The sequence below is a fragment of the Tamandua tetradactyla genome, chromosome 14 (genome assembly GCF_023851605.1).
Source record: "Tamandua tetradactyla isolate mTamTet1 chromosome 14, mTamTet1.pri, whole genome shotgun sequence".
Lineage (NCBI taxonomy): Eukaryota > Metazoa > Chordata > Mammalia > Pilosa > Myrmecophagidae > Tamandua > Tamandua tetradactyla.
In genome coordinates this window covers 56771874-56789774 of record NC_135340.1, presented here as the reverse complement: position 1 = coordinate 56789774, position 17901 = coordinate 56771874, and the positions used below count along the sequence as shown (strand labels likewise).

The 17901-nt window shown below is 35.4% G+C and overlaps 1 protein-coding gene and 1 pseudogene across 13 annotated transcripts in view; both read left to right on the top strand.

Moving 5' to 3' along the window:
* The window catches only part of TTBK2 (tau tubulin kinase 2), a 307449-nt gene that overhangs the window by 223953 nt on the left and 65595 nt on the right, over window positions 1–17901 (top strand). For all 13 annotated transcript variants that reach the window (XM_077127599.1, XM_077127601.1, XM_077127605.1 and 10 more), the window contains 3 exons: window positions 3743–3808; window positions 11122–11214; window positions 11885–12010. In XM_077127599.1, the coding sequence (XP_076983714.1) occupies window positions 3743–3808; window positions 11122–11214; window positions 11885–12010 (285 nt within the window). The remainder of the gene's footprint in view (window positions 1–3742; window positions 3809–11121; window positions 11215–11884; window positions 12011–17901) is intronic.
* LOC143655992 (FAST kinase domain-containing protein 3, mitochondrial-like) lies at window positions 4835–11114 on the top strand (annotated as a pseudogene).

Genomic DNA, 17901 nt, shown 5'->3' with positions numbered 1-17901 from the left:
GTAACTCACAGTATCATCACGTAGTTGTATATTCATCACCATAATCATTTCTTAGAAAATTTACATCAATTCAGAAAAAGAAGTAAAAAGAAAAAGTATCATCACGTAGTTGTATATTCATCACCATAATCATTTCTTAGAAAATTTACATCAATTCAGAAAAAGAAGTAAAAAGAGAAAAGAAAATAACTCATAGATACCATGCCACTTCCCCTCCCTTTCATTGTTTGCTAGTATTTCCATCTACCCAATATATTTTAGCTTTTCTTTCCCCTATTTTTTTCCTATGCCTCTTACCACTCCCTTTCATTGATCACTAGCATTTCAATCTACTAAATTTATTTTGAACATTTGTTTCTCCCTATTATTTATTTTTAATCCATATGTTTTACTCATCTGTCCATACCACAGATAAAAGAAGCATCAGACACAAGGTTTTCACAATCACACAGTCACATTGCAAAAGCTATATCATTATATAATCATCTTCAGGAAACATGGCTGCCTCTTTGGTTGCTCAGATGTGGCCTCTCTCTCCAGCCAATATGATGAGCAGTCTCATCACCCTCCCCTTCTCTGCGTGGGACATGACTCCCAGGGGTGTGGACCTTCCTGGCAACGTGGGAAAAAGATCCTGGAATGAGCTGAGACTCAGCATCAAAGGACTGAGAAAAACCCTAGAATGCGCTGAGAATTAACATCAAGAGACTGAGAGAACCTTCTCGACCAAAAGGGGGAAGAGTAAAATGAGGCAAAGTGTCAATGGCTGAGAGATTCCAAACAGAATCGAGAGGTTATCCTGGAGGTTATTCTTACCCATTAAGTAGATATCACCTTGTTGTTCAAGATGTAGTGGAGAGGCTGGAGGGAATTGTCTGAAAATGTAGTGCTGTGTTCCAGTAGCCATGTTTCCTGATGATGATTGAACAATGATAGAGATTTCACAATGAGACTCTGTGAATGTGAAAACCTTATGTCTGATGCTCCCTTTAGCTACTATATCAACAGAAGAGTAGAACATATGGAATAAAAATAAATAATAGGGGGAACAAATGTTAAAATAAATTCAGTTTGAAATAGTGGTAAATGAAAGCGAGGGGTAAGTGGTATGGTACGTATAGTTTTTTTTTTCTCTATTATCATTTTATTTCTTTTTCCATTGTCTTTTTATTTCTTTTTCTAAATCGATGCAAATGTACTAAGAAATGATGAATATGCAACTATGTGATGATATTAAGAATTATTGATTATATATGTAGAATGGAATGATTTCTAAATGTTTTGTTTGTTAATTTTTTTTAATTAATAAATAAATAAATAAAAGAAACATGGCTGCTAGAACACGCACTACATTTTCAGGCAGTTCCCTCCAGCCTCTCCAATATACCTTCACTAAAAAGGTGATATCTACTTAATGCGTAAGAATAACCTCCAGGATAACCTCTTGACTCTGGAATCTCACAGCCATTGACACTTTATTCTGTCTCATTTCTCTCTTCCCCCTTTTGGTCAAGAAGGTTTTCTCAATCCCTTGATGCTGAGTCCCAGCTCATTCTAGGATTTCTGTCCCATGTTGCCAGGAAGGTTTACACCCCTGGGAGTCATGTCCCATGTAGAAAGGGGTAGGGCAGTGAGCTTGCTTGTCATGTTGGCTGAGAGAAAGCAGCCACATCTGAGCAACAAAAGAGATTCTCTTGGGGGTGACTCTTAGACCTAATTTTAAGTAGCTTAGCCTATCCTTTGTGGGGATAAGTTTCATATGAACAAACCCCAAGATTGGGGGTTCAGCCTGCTGCTTTGGTTGTCCCCACTGCTTGTGAGAATATCAGGAATTCTCCACATGAGGAAGTTGAATTTTCCCCTTCTCAGCATTCCCCCAAGGGGACTTTGCACATACTTTTTTATTCACTGTTCAAATCACTTTGGGATTTATTGGGGCATCACTCTGGACAAAACTACAAGATCTCATGCCCTACTCAAGCTTCCATGTACTTAGGGTATTCGATTAAACTGACCACATAAGTTATATTAGGAAATACACTAGTCAAATTATAAGTTTTGTACCAAATGAAATTTTTTTCCTTTAGTCTTACACATAAGTTAAAGTTTTAAAATATGAATTGCCGCCTATTTTCAGCATCCTCCACTATTGACATTTCCTTTGTTCTTACTCATGCAAAGATATTTTTAAATTTGTACATTTAGTCACTATCATTGTACACTCTAGGATTTCCTAGATTATACCATCTCAGTCTTTATCATCTGTCTTTCCTTCTGATTTCATTTGTGCCCCCAGCCCTTCTTCCTCTGTCATTCTCACATTCAGCTTCATTCAGTATACTAACAACATTATTGTATTACAGTTAGATAACATTGTGCTATCCGTGTCTGAATTTTTACAATCAGTCCTGTTGAATAATCTGTATCCCTTCAGCTCCAGTTACCCAATATCTACCCTGTTTCTATCTCCTGATGGTCTCTGTTCTTCACTGAAATTCTCCAAGTTCATTCACTAATTTTAGTTCATATCAGTGAAGCCATAGAGTGTTTGTCATTTTGTTTCTGTTTTTCCAGTTCTTTCTCTGCCTATATGGAACCATTTGTTGTGGAGTATCTCCCCAGATATCGTTTACCCCAGTCAGATTTTCTCAGTCAAGCCTGGCCCAAGTGTCAGGAAAAGAGTGAAATCAATATGAAGTTTCCCTAAGGATGAGACCCAGCATGTTTACAGTCTTTCCTGAGAAGACTTCCTAAGCCTCTTTTTTGGGGGGGTTTTTTATTTCTTTTTTTTTCCATCAGCAGCACCACCTTTTTGCAGGAGAGACTCAGCATCCCTTTTATGCTCGCTCTCAGTTTTATCTGTGCTTGGAACTTTTATTCAGCAGTCCAGATTTGTTAATTAAATCTTCAGTTGAAGCTTACTCGAACTCTCCTTGTCTTGCTCCTAATAAGACTACCTCTTTTTCCTTGGGCAAGCGTCTCCAAAACAGCCTGCCATGCCTGTGGAGTAGGAGGCGCTAGTCTTCAGTGCTTGAGAGACTTTATTTACAGTTCTACTCTCTGATCTCAGCTCTTCCACCTATTCCAGACTGGTGTACACTATGTGTCCAGTCACCAAAATCTCCTAACAGTTGTTTCATATACTTCCTGACTATAATTAGCTGCCTTAGAGGATTAACTAAATTTCACACCTCCCTAAACCTCCATATTACCCCACCTCCCTGTAAATAACATTTATTATAGTGTTTAGCTGACTATAATAGTAATACATGTTAATTGAAATTACTGCAAAAAACAATGTTTACTAATGAAAATTGCTGACTTGGATCATTTTCAAGTTTGTCACTTTTTACATTGAACTGTAGTGCCATTCATGAATCTTCAGGGTATTGTCTTGATCATTGTGAAACAGTAGAATGGCAACAATATATACTTTCAAATCAAAAGACTGTGGTTGATGCCACAATTTTATCTTATTAATTTTGTGTCCTGAAGCACTGTATATATATCATAAGGCCACTTTATTTTAAAATGTTGGGAGCACAAATAAGACAAAGAAAATGAACTAAAACATTATCAATGGTTTTGCTAAGGTGTGTGGAGTTTCAGAACAAAAAATTGGAAATTAAACAATATTGTGACAGTAATGCCCATTTCTTCCCTCTACTTTATGTGCTCAGGTATGCTCAATCTATTGGTTATTTGGAATTCATTTATTATTCTGTGTTTGGTTTTATTGTAGCCTCGAGCTGTGGCAGGATTTCGAGGGACAGTTCGTTATGCATCAATCAATGCTCATCGGAATAGGGTTGGTATTTCAAGTAGTCGTATATCCAAGCTTGCTTATGGCTTGGATCTGATGGTCATCTTTACACAGATCTGAAAAGCATTTGGGAAAAGAGTCATCTTCTTTATATTTACAACATTAATTGTAATACTTGTCCTAATTTACATGGTTTTGTGTTGGCAATCATGGGGAAAAAAGTTAGTAATACTAATATATGGTAAGATGTATAATAAATAATAGATATGTGCAGCTGCATAGAAAATAAAATTGCATTGCCATAAAAGATGATAACTAAGTATACTAATGTTTTTGGGTAATCTTGTGTCCTTAATTTGGTACAACTAAGTATGAACAAATTTATTATAGAATTTCAAATAAATAAAATATCATTGTTATATATCAAGAAGTTATTTGGGAATATGAAACTATCCATATCTAATGAAATGTGGGGATAATCCTTTTATGTATAATATACATCTAATGTGAGATAGCATCTTCCCACCAAACTTTTTGTTTCCATGAATATCTCCAATACAGGCAACTTTTAAATTTTCATATGAATAAAATATTCCTTTCCTCTTAGGGTAAATAAAAAACTTTTTTTTTCCCTTAGGCCCTTTTGTCTGCTATTTGTGTGTGTGTGTGTGTGTTTATCCTAGACTTTAATTATGACTAAGAGAAGTAGATTCACAGTCCTTGAACTTCTTTAGTTACACTTGAGAAATTTAACAATTCCTTAATAAAATAAAGAGATGTCAATTCTTGATTTTTTTTTGTCATCTTCTGTTCTGTGAAGCTATAATTTTTTAATGACAATATGAGCAATGCTAAATATGATGGGAAGGTTATACTGTAGTTTTATATGTATGTTCCAGTTAATTGAATTTATTAGGATACATCGAAAGTTGGAAAGATATTTCTCAATTTATAGTACTCTGCAAAGCATTTTATCTCATATGATTTGATTTAGTATTTCTTTATCTTATGACATTTAGTCAATTATTCTGCTGGAATAGTAAGTACTCTTATTTACCCAAATAGATTCTTTTGACATTTTGGAAATATGAGGCTTTTTTCTATTACAGAATTGTCAACATGGGGATCTTTGAAATTGGGCATTCTATTTGAGAAAGCCATAAGAATTTTCAGAGATTGTTGAATAACTACATAAGCATTTCCAAAACAGCTACTAGAAAGAAACTATACTTTTTGTAAAATTTTAAAAATAGACTGCTAGATAAGCCCTGAAACCCAGAGGTACCAGTCTCTCCAAGAACATCAACTAGTTTCATTCCTATACCCCCATAATGTTGACACTCCTTTTCAGCACAAAGAGAGTAGAATGGTCATTGCCCAGATATCCCTGAAGATTGAGAGTTCGATCAAATGAAAGAGAGAAGGAGTTGTAACTGATAACTTAGTATTTAACAAGTGATTTTATAATTGATTTTATATAGATGCTTCTTTTTAATTTCTAGTGTGTTAATTGGAATAGCCAGAAGGAAATTTCTGAAACTGTTAAACTTGATGAAGTTTAACCAGTAGCCTTCATCTTTGATGGCGATTATATAGCCATTTAATTTTTAGCTTTTTTTGTTCTTATTGGCCATTTATTTTTTTCCCTTTGGAGAAATGTCTATCAAAGTCTTTTGCCTGTTTTTAATTGGGTTGTTTGTCTCAATGAGTTTTCAGTTTCTATAATTTCACTCTTATTTCTAATGTTCCTTTTTATCCTTTTTCAAATCTGGGTGGTCTTTCCTTTTTATAGTATATCATTCCTTTCTTGTGATTTTGACTTTTTTTTTATTTAAACATTTTAAACATACACATTTCATATTTTGTACCCTATTCAAGCTTACCTTATTTTATTGCACTTTGTATATACTGTGTTTTTTACAAATTGTTAAGCTTGCGGCAACCCTGTGTCAAAGCAAGTCTTATTGGAGCCATTTTTCCAACAGCATGTCCTTACTTTGTGTCCCTGTGCCACATTTTGTAAATTCTCTTAATATTTCAAACTTTTTTCATTGTTATCGTATCTATTATGGTAATCTGTGACCTGCAGTCTTTGCTGTTACTATTATAATTGTTTTGGGACACCATGAACTGTGCCTATATGGGGCAGCAAACTTAACTGATAAATGTTTCCTTTGATATGATTGCTCCACCAACTGGTTGTTCCCCATGTCTCTCCCTCTCCTTGGGACACAAATAGTATTGAAATTAGGCCAATTAATAAACCCACAGTGGTGTCTAAGTGTCCAAGGGAAAGGAAGAGTTGCACATCTCTCACATTAAATCAAAAGCTAGAAATGATTAAACTTAATAAGGGAAGCACATTGAAAGCTGTGATAGGCTGAAAGTTAACCCTCTTCAGTCAAACATCCAAGTTGTGGATGCAAAGGAAAAGTTCTTAAAGGAGTGAACACAGTGCAAGGCCTTAACCCTTCAATTCTGTGAAGGCTGAGAGGTGAGGAAGCTGTAGAAGAAAAGTTTAAAGCTAGCACAGGTTGGTTCATGAGGTTTAAGGAAAGAAGCTATCTCCATATCATAGAAGTATGAGGTGAAGCAGCAGGTGCAGGTGTAGAAGTTGCAGAAAGTTATCCAGAAGATCCAGCTAAGATCATTGATGTAGGTGGCTACACTAAACAACAGATTTTCAATGTAGATGAAATAGGTTTCTGTTGGAAGAAGGTGCTGTCTAGAACTTTCAGAGCTAGACAGGAAAAGTAAATGTTTGGTTTTGAAACTTCCAAGGACAGGCTAACTCTCTTGTTAAGAGTTAATGCAGCTGGTGACTTAAAGTTAAAGTCAAAGCTTATTTACCATTATAAATGGTGCCCCATTTGCTTCACATGATAAACTCCACATCTCTTCAAATATTGTGATACTGCATGCTGGTCAAGCTCAATTAAGAAGAGTTGAAAATCCAATGACATGGCTTTAAACATCTTGCAGAGGAACCTTTGTTATTTGCCTGATTTTCAAATACATGGAGCCGTGGCTACTCCGAAAAATCAAGCAGTTAATCACATTCACAAGGCAACTGAAGCACATATGTGTTCATTGCTCCCTTTCACAACAGTCATCATGGTTCAGGGTCAGGTTCCATCATACCTGTTATAAAAAGTTCCATTCAGAAAATGGAAATGACCCTCATGCAGCTAATGAGCCAATGTTTTCTCAAGTACATGATTAGAATAGGCTGGGAGAAAATACTAAACCTGTGAATGAAGAGATATTTTGCCAGAGACTAAGTTACTTCACTTCATTGGCAGAAGTGTTAAGTTTTATAAACACACTGGCCACTCTGCCTGATAATGTGGCAGCAAGAGCTTTGCAATGGATTTGTGAAGTAGAAAAAAAAAGATGGCAACATTCCAAAAGAAGTATTAGAGAATGACATCTTCAAAGCTTTATGCTTTTGATTTGAACAGAAACCCTCACATCTATTCAACACAGATTTAGTGAATGCTTTTTAAGCTCTGACGCTATTGCATGCAGATCCTCAAAGTGACTTGTTAATGAACCTGGTTGCACAATGCCAAAGTCGTCTAAGAAGAGGTGGCCTGGAAGTTCATAATCTCTGTATTCTTGGAGAATGTTTTATTAAACTACAGGGTCCAGGTTGTACAACATTAGAACTGATTCTGTACCAACTGCAAAGTGAAGATTTGGAAAAATTTATCCCAGAGGATATTGTGGCCGTTTATAGAATATTCCGTGCATGTACTGAAAAAGTGGAGCAGCTCCAGACACTTTTATATAAGATGAGCAACTACTCATTGTCAGTGGTTTCCAGTCTGAGTCGTGAATTGATTAGCCAAATGCTCAGTGCCCTAGTGGTGTTTGATCAAACTCAGGCTCTTCCTCTCATTATAAAATTGGGTGAATATATGGTCAGGTATATCCCTAATTTCACTAATGAAGAGCTAAAGAGAGTCTTAGAGGCTTTCATATACTTTGGACACACTGACAAATTTTTTACAAAAGCCCTGGAGCAACATGTGTCTATACTTTGTCTTTGAATCCAGAAATTGCCAGCAAAATCATGGAGTGCTACAGTAGAGGAATGATTCTTTCAAAACCCATTTTGAATCTACTGGCAGAAAGTTTTGTTTGCCAATCAGAAACGTTCTCACCTACTCAGATTTCTGAGTTAATCAAACCATTTGGGAAGCTTAATTATTTACCTCCAAATACCTCTCCTTTATTTAGAAAGCTAGAAAATACTCTATTCAACCATTTCAATTATTTTCCACCTAAAATATTACTGAAACTTCTCCATTCATGTGTGCTCATTGAACATCATCTGGTCAACTTTATGACAAAAATATTTAGCCCTTATTTTCTTCAACTGCTACAAGGTGAAGAATCATATCTGGACAGATTGACTCTGGCACAACTGACACAACTGTACTTAACCTTAGTCCTGGAGTGTCCTTTTTATAAGGGTCCAGAACTTCTTCCTAAATATCAAAGGAAATAATTTCTTTCTCCATGCTGTCGCAGGAGACCCCTGTGGATTGTCACCTTTATAAATCTCTGAGGATTGGATTTATTGACCTTTTAGGAGCAAGATTGTACTTTGCTTCCAACATGTTAACACCCTATTGTTATACAGTCGATGTTGTAATTAAATTAGATGAAGAAGGATTTGTATTACCATTTGCAGTTGATGAAGATGTACACAAAAAAGAGTAGCATGTGCATTAATGGCCCCAAAAGATTTTGTTTTAATAGCAAAAACTTACTAGGAAAAGAAGTTATTAAAGGCACCTCTGGTTACTTGGTTATCAGTTTGTCCAGATTCCCTATCATGAAGTTGAGATGCTGAAATCAAGACTTGAATTGGTGGAATGTTTACAAAGAAAATTATTTTCTCAGGACGGGGTTCAGTGGTAGCAAGAAGGAATAGTGACTTCAGAATTCAGATAATGAAAGAAATTGCATTTTTATGGAACTCAGAATAAAAAGAATTTAATTTGTGAATTGGCCACTTTGTGGACTTAGGACTATTTGGTGATCTGAAAAGGGAAGGATCTGTAGTTTTCCTTGTACTGTGTATGCCAAATATTAATGATTGATTTTAAAGTAATTTTAATTAAAAAAAAAATCCTAGGGCCCACACGAATGATGCTAAATCTCTCCTACCCGTGCTTTATAAATTGCACAACAAATCCTGGATGGCGATAAATCTGTTTACAGCATGCTTTATTGACTATTTTAAGCTCACTGTTGAGATCTTCTGCTTAGAAAGAAAAAACTCCTTTCAAAATATTACTGCTCATTGACAGTGCACCTGATCACCCAAGAGCTCTAATGGAGATGTTCAACGAGATGAATGTTGTTGCCATGCCTACTGTTCTCGTTTGCTAGCTGCTGGAATGCTATATACCAGAAACAGAATGGCTTTTAAAAGGAGGAATTTAATAAATTGCTAGATAACAGTTCTAAGGCCAAGAAAATGTCCCAATTAAAACAAGTCTATAGAAATGTCCAATCTAAGGCATCCGGGGAAAGATAACCTTGGTTCAGGGAGGCCGACGAGGTTCAGCGTTTCTCTCTCAGCTGCAAGGGCACATGGCGAACGTGGTGGCGTCTGTTGGCTTTCACGTGGCTCTACCAAAAGGGACTCTCTCCAAAATATTTCCTCTTTTAAAGGATTCCAGCAAGCAACTTCACCTTCAGTGGGTGGAGACAAACCTCCATGGAAATCATCCAATCAAAAATTACCACCCACAACTGGGTGGATCACATCTTCATGGAAACAATCGAAATGTTCCCACCCAGCAATACTGAATGAGGATCAAAGGCCTGGCTTTTCTGGGGTACACCACAGATTCAGACTGGCACACCTACTAAGACAGCATCCATTCTGCGCCCATAAATCAAGGAGTCATTTCAACTTTTCAAGTCTAATTTCAAGAAATACATTTCATAAGGCTATAGCTGCCTTATATGGTGATTCTTCTAATGAATCTTTGCAAAGTCAGTTGTAAACCTTCTGGAAAGGATACATTATCTAGATACCATTAAGAGCATTCATGATTTATGGGAAGAGTTCAGGTGTTAATATGAACAAGAATTTGGAAGAGGTTGTTTCCAACCCTCATGGATAACCTTGAGGGGCTCAAACCATCAGTGGAGGAAGTAGCAGCAGCTGTAGTAGAAATAGCAAGAGAACTAGAATTAGAAGTGGAACCTGAAGATGTGGCTGAGTTGCTGCAATCTCATAATAACACTTGAATGGATGAAAATTTGTTTCTTAAGGATGAACAAAGAAAGTGGTATCTTGAGATGCAATCTACTCCTGGTGAAAATGCTGTGAACCCACCCTGATCATTCAGCAGCCATCAACATGAACAAAAGACATCCTGCATTAGCAGAGAGATTACCACTTGCTGAAGGCTCAGATGATTGTTAGCATTTTTTAGCAATAAATAATTTTTAATTAAGGTATGCACATTGTTGTTTTTAGACATAATGCTGTTACACACTTATTAGACTATAGTGTAACCATAACTAGGATACCAAAAAATTCATATGAATGACTTTATTGCAAGATTTGCTTTATTTTGGTGGTCTGGAACCAAACCTGCAATATCTCCAAATGTCTATCCTTCCAGCACTAGCATTTTTAGATACCTAATTCTGCTTTTTTGCAGTTTCTGCTAAATTTAGCTTATGGTACCCTGATTCCTGATGGATTTTATAAGTTTGAATAATAAGCTTAGAATTATCTAAATAATTCTATGAGGGCTGGCTTTAAGGACGTTTTTATCTTGAAAGGATTTTCCTTTGCTTTTTCATTATGGCAGGACATGATTACTCAGAAAACACTCATAGTTAATTTCTGGGCTGATGTAAATTTAAATCCCAAATCTGACTGAGGGGTAAAAAGTTCTCAGGGCAAAAATATTTTTTAACCACATGTTTGTCCCTTTGGTAATGGTTGAATTTTACAGAAATTATTATTACAATGTAATGTTCTTAGGAAATATTGCATTAAGGGTATAGCCCTCTGAGGGGTGTGACAATATGGTGAATATGTGAGGATGTCCCAAATACAACTCCTGTTCTGTGTAGGTCCAAATACAACTCCTATTCTGTGTATTTCTGGATTTTGGGGTGTTCTTTGTTTCAAAAGAACTTTCAAAATATGTATTCTACATATAGAGAGCTATAAGAGAGATACATTTATCAGATAATTTCATGGGAAATACTTTAAAATTTTTAGTACTAAGGTGAATTAAGTTGGTTAGACCTTAGACAATATAATGTACTCATGGGGTAGGAATTTAATGTGACTGAATTTTGTTTTGTTTCTAAAGGAAATGGGGAGACATGATGACCTCTGGTCCTTATTCTACATGTTGGTGGAGTTTGTGGTTGGTCAGCTGCCTTGGAGAAAAATAAAGGACAAGGTAATTTTTGGAAATGGAAATGCCAATTTTGGTAGGAGAGCAAATCAAAATTTCTTCTGAGTAAGCATTTTTGTTGAAGATCTTCTTCAGTGTAAGTATTAAAATTTACAAGCCACTCTCACTCAATTCCTCTATGAGCTGATATTAGAGATCTAATTAATATTCTATTTTACGTACATGGAGAATAGATCTTAAGGACCATCATTGCTTCTGGTTTGATTTCTAGTTCTTCTTAGCTTTTATTTTATTAGTTCTCTGTCTTGCTCTTTTTTTTTAATAAATATATATCCAGTAAGCTTTTAGTTCTTAATTGCCATGTTATATTGTTTGATTTGAGAGATGTAGACATGTATGTATTGATAAGGAAAGGTAAATCGGATTTAAGATCTCTCTTTTAATGAGTGATGCAGAACTCTGTGTCACCCTTTTTGTTCTACAACCAGACTTTCGTGTGTGTTTCTTTTTTTTTTTTGATTGGATTTTGGTTTGAAGTTTTTCCTTTTAAGAGCCTTTTAAATTAAGCTGTTAATAAGAACTCAGACCTTGTTTTATTCTTAATTACCTACTATCGCATTCCCTAATACATATGCTGGAGACTGTTTTTGAGTTGCACGTAATATACAGCTGCAAAGACAGATTGACTTTAGCGCCTTTACTTTTTACTTCCCAGGAGCAAGTAGGCTCTATTAAGGAGAGGTATGACCACAGGCTCATGTTGAAACATCTCCCTCCAGAATTCAGCATCTTTCTCGACCATATCTCCTCTTTGGATTATTTTACAAAACCAGATTACCAGGTAACCATTTTTGTGACTTCTCTGGGTTAATTTTTCACTCATTATTGCTTTGAGAGCATTATAAATGAGTATGGGAGGTCCTTAGAATAAAACGGTTTTAAAGCTTCCTGAGAAATGTTATGTAATTAACTAATGATAATAATGTTAGTATTTTCATTAGGGTTTTAAAAACATTTGTTCATTATGTAACAGATTTCACTATTTCTGCTGGCATTCATCTGGTATATAGAATTCCTGATAGTTCAGATGTATATAAATTCTATAATTAATTTGTTCATTAGAGGGTAATATTCAGCTAGGTAATGTCAGATGTTAAGGGCTGTGCTTACATGGATGGTATGGGACAATAGTCAGTGAAGATGATTGGCTCTGTTTTGTCTGTGGTCAGTGAATTATTTCCTTTGCGCATTAGTTTGTGAGGCCTTATGAGGGTTTATCACAAATTGCATTCCTAGCTAACCGGGTACTTTTTTAGAAGATTCTGATTCTCTTAGGGAGAACCTGGTCACAGTTTGATGCCAAATGGTTACTACCACTTAAAATATAAGTGAAGCTACACATTAATTAATAATAACAATAGTAAAGGTTAGTTGTTCTCTTTTTATCTACAAAGGACAACACAGATTCTGTGGCCTGTTAATAGGAACTTTTGTTTTCATGTTTACATTCCAAAATGTTATCAGTGTTGCCCAGTCAAAAGACTTTTAAACTGTCTACGACACAATTAATTTATTTTTATATAGTAATTATTCTTAAATTGCAGCTTTTATATAAGGTATAGACAGGATATAAAACATAGTAGCAACTGAGCAGTGCCACAGTGGCTCAGCAGGAAAAATTCTCACCTGCCATGCTGGAGACCCGGGTTTGATTCCCAGTGCCTGCCCATGCAAAAAAAAAAACAAAAAACAAAAACATAGTAGCAACTTAAAACCTGGGGTCCTTAGAGACCTTAAATGGTTGAGCTTATCTTCCTTCCCGTATGACTATTAGCTTTTATAAATCATATAGACTGTCTAGCCAAGAGAGAAAATACTGTTCATGAACTGGCAAGCCTTTAAGACAAGACTGAAGAGGAACTGAAAAATGTTCCAGCTTTCCAGCTGGGAAACTATTTGTATTTATTGACAAAGTTTAAGGGGGTATAAAAAAATTTAGCATAATAAAAATTTCTTTTATCACATCATCTATTTAGTTATGCCTATAATCAAAGGAAAGCTGTCATATTCAATGGCTAAAATTTGAAACTTAGACCCATAAATAATTTAATTTAGATTAACAACTTATTGCTCTTAAGTTTCTCATTTGGCCATTCTTTTAGGGCTTCTTTGTCTTTGTATCACCTAATAATAAAACATATAGTAATTTTCCTGTTTTGGGAAGAGAAAGGGCAAGCATAACAAAACTAATCTGTTTTTTTCCTACTCTCTGATTGTTGATAACCAATGAGTAGAGGGAGAGAGCAGGTTGATGGGAGATGTATAATTGGGAAAAAGATGTTGGTGTAAGTAACTATTGGAAGAGATGGTGTCTTCTGATGACTAATGTCAATGTGAGATCAAGTTCCAAAAATGTCTGAGTTTTGCAGCTTCTGTCTTTTGCTCCTGGCATGGCTCCCTATGATGATATTCATTTTAAGAAAAATTACCTTCTTTTTAATCTGAATGCTCTTGTGAACTAATACTGTCCATATGGTAAATTTTACATTTGGGAATTTGCTCCTGAAATTGAGTTTAAATGTTGTTCTTTCAAAATTTAAAATTCTTCATAAGACTGCTATAGTAGTTAAAAACAACAACAAACCTTCTGCAACAGTAAGCAGAAGAATGCCAATAACTAGTACGACTACTTCCCTAGCTACATAAAAGGTCAAATAGCAATGATATATCTCTAGGTTTGTATATTCAGAGTTAAAACCAAAGTCAGTATATTAATTGTTTATAATCATTAAGTGTTAAGTTAAGCTGTTTTACAGAGCCACTTTATCTTGAATGTCTATATTTTATAAATCTAAAAAAACCCACAGTTTTAGGTCATAGAACATTATTAACTTAAAAAGTTGCCCATGGCCAGAAACATATCCAAAACCCTGCCTCTGTTCTTTCCCATAGCAGGTAAAGAAATAGAGAATATAGCTTTTGTTTTGTTTGGTTTTCTACCAGGAATCCTGTATGCATTTCTCAATTAGAATAAAGGCTGAAACTTGCCTTTGGGAAGTATTATGGTGTTTTAGGAAGTTAAATCCCCATTTATCAATACTTAATATTTATTTAGTCTGTCTTTCCAAATGGCTATTTAAAAAAAACAAAACTTTATTGCAGTAACACACATAGAATATTTGACATAATATACAAAATTAGTGGCTTTAATTACATTTACACTGTGTTGCACTACTATCACCAACATGCATTATCAAAACTTTATCATCACCCCAAACAGAAACTCGGTACACATTAAGCAATAACTCCCCAATCTTTTCTCCCCCTCTCCCTAATAACCTCTAATTTACTTTCTCTGTGAATTTTTCTTATACTACTATTTTGTAAGTAGACTCATTCAATTTATGTCCCCTGGTTATACCCATATTCAAGATTCAGACCCTTAAGAGTTTGCTTTTTCTAATTGTTTCAAATCAGTGAGATCATAAAATATTTGTCTTTCAGATCTGGCTTATTTCACTCAACATGATGTTTTCAGGGTTCATCCATGTTGTGTGTAGTTAGAGAAGTTAGGCAATAAAAAGAAATTTAAGAAAAATTTTTTTAATGTAAAACTTTCATTATTTGCAGATGACATGATTCTATCTATAGAAAGTCCTGAAAAAACTACAACAAAGCTACTAGAGCAAATAAAGGAGTTTAGCAAAGTAGTAGGATGCAAGATCATTGCACAAAAATCAGTAGTGTTTTCTATATACTAGAAAGATGTAATCTGAGGATATTAAAAAAAAAGTTCCATTTACAATAACAGCCAAAAGAATCAAATATCTAGAAGTTAATTTAACCATGGACATAAAATAAACCCAGAAAACTACAAAATATTGCTCAAAGAAATCAAGGAAGACCTAAATAGATGGAAGAACACATCGTGTTCATGAATTGGAAGACGAAATATAGTTAAGGTGTCAGTTCCAAAATGATTTATAGGTTGAACGCAGTACCAATCAAAATCGCAACAACATACTTTGCAGAAATAGAAAAACCTATAGTTAAATTTATGTGAAAGGGCAGGGCCCCAAATAGCTGAAAACATCTTGAGAAAGAAAAATAAAGTTGGAGGTCTCACACTGCCTGATCTTGTATCCTGCTAATTTGCTAAACTTGTAGATTTTTGGTGGATGTTTCAGTACTTTCTTACATAGGATCATTTCATCTGCAGATAGTCAGTGATTTATTTCTTCATTCATATTTGGATGCCTTTTATTTCTTTTTCTTGCCTTACTGTTCTTGTTCTTGCCTCACTGAATAACAGTGGTGACGGACATTCTTGTTTTTTTCACATCTTAAATGAAAAGCTTTCTTTCACCTTTGAGTATGATGTTAGCTGTGGGTTTTTCAAATATGTTCTTTGTCTTGTTGAGGATGTTTCCTTCTACTCCTGTCTTTCAAAATGTTTTTTATCAAGAAGGAATGCTCGATTTTATCAAGTGTCTTTTCTTTATAAATCGAGATGATGATGTAGTTCTTCTTCAATTTGCTAATGGGGTATATAATATTAATTGATTTTCTTGTGTTGAGTTTCCATTGCCTACCTGGGATAAAACCCACTTGACCATGATGTATAATTATTGTAATGCACAGTTGGATTAAATTCGCAAGTATTTCTTTGAGGATATGCATCTGTAGTCATTAGAGAGGATGTATCTTTTCTCTTTTCTTTTACCTTTGTCTGGTTTCGGTTTTAGAGTGATGTTCGCTTCATAGAATGTTAGGTGACTTTCCTTCTTCTTCACTTTTGTTTTTTGTTTTTTTTTTCCAACACATGGGCAGGCACCGGGAATCGCACCCGGGTCTCCGGCATGGCAGGCAAGAACTCTGCCACTGAGCCACTTTGGCCCACCCTCCTCTTCGGTTTTTTGGAAGAGTTTCAGCAGGATTTCTATTATTTCTTCTTGGAATGCTTGGTAGAATTCATCTAAGAAGCCATCTGATCCTGAGCTTTTCTTCACTGGGAGGTTTTTTTAAAAAATTTATTTATTGATTAAAAACTTAAGAAACCAAATAAAGCATCAACATATATAATCAGTAATTCACAATATCATCACTTAGTTGCATATTCATCATTTCTTAGGACATTTGCATTAATTCAGAAAAAGAAATAAAAAGACAATAGAAAAAGAAGTAAAATGAATACAGGAAAGAAAAAAAAAAAGATTATACCTACCATACCCCTAACCCCTGGCTTTCATTGATCACTAGCATTTCAAACTAAATTTATTTTAGCATTTCTTCCCCCTATTATTTATTTTTATTCCGTATGTTCTACTCCTTTGTTGACAAGGTAGCTAAAAGGAGCATCAGACACAAGATTTTCACAATCACGCAGTAACATTGTGACAGCTATATCATTATTCAGTCATCCTCAAGAAACATGGCTACTGGAACACAGCTCTACATTTCCAGGCAGTTCCCTCCAGCCTCTCCATTACATCTTGAATAACAAGATGATATCTACTTGATGCATAAGAATAACCTCCAGGATAACCTCTCGACTCTGCAATCTCTCAGCCATTGACACTTTTGTCTCAATCCCTTGATGCTAAGTCTCAGCTCATTCTACGGTTTTTCTCAATCCCTTGATGCTGAGTCTCAGCTCATTCCAGGATCTCTGTCCCACATTGCCAGGAAGTGTGGTCCACTCCCCTGGGAGTCATGTCCCACGTAGAGATGGGTAGGGTGGTGAGACTGCTTGTCATCGTGTTGGCTGGAGAGAGAGGCCACATTTGAGCAACAAAAGAGTCTCTCTTGGGGGTGACTCTTAGGCCTAAATTTTAAGTAGACTTGACCTATTCTTTGTGGGGTTAAGTTTCATATGAACGAATCCCAAGACTGGGGGCTCAGCCTATAGCTTTGGTTGTCCACACTGCTTGTGAGAATATCAAGAATTCAACTTGGGGAAGTTGAATTTCTCCCCGTTCTCACCATTCCCCAAAGGGGGCTTTGCAAATACTTTTCCACTCACTGATCGAATCACTCTGGGATTCATCGGGGCATCACTCTGGACAAACCAACAAAATCTCATGTGCTACCTGAGATTCCAAGTACTTATGGTATTCAAACTATCTACATAAGTTATATTAGGAAATACGCTAGTCAAAATATAAATTTTGTACCAAATAAATATTTTTTGCTTTAGTCTCACACCTAAGGTGACATTTTAAAATATTACCATCTATTTTCAGCACCCTGCAATAATGACATTCCTTTGTTCTTCCTCATGCAAAAACATTTAAAAAATTTGTACATTGTACATTTAGTCACTATTATTATACACTCTAGGCATTCCTAGATTATACCATCTCAATCTTTAACATCTATCTTTCTTTTTGATTTCATTTATGTCCCCAGCCCTCCTCCCTCTATCATTCTCACATGCAGCTTCATTCAGTGTTTTAACATAATTGTATTACAATTAGGTAGTATTGTGCTGTCCATTTCTGAGTTTTTGTATCCAGTCCTGTTGCACCGTCTGTATCCCTTCACTGGGAGGTTTTTGATGACTGATTCTCTTTCCTTGTGATTAGCTTGTTGGGGTCTTCTTTTTCTTCTATAGACAGTGTAGCTTGTTCCTGTGTTCCTAGGAAGTTGTCTGTTTCATCTAAGTTGTCTAGTTTGTTCCATACAGAAGTTCATAATACCCTTTTATTAACATTTATTTCTGTGAGGTCAGTA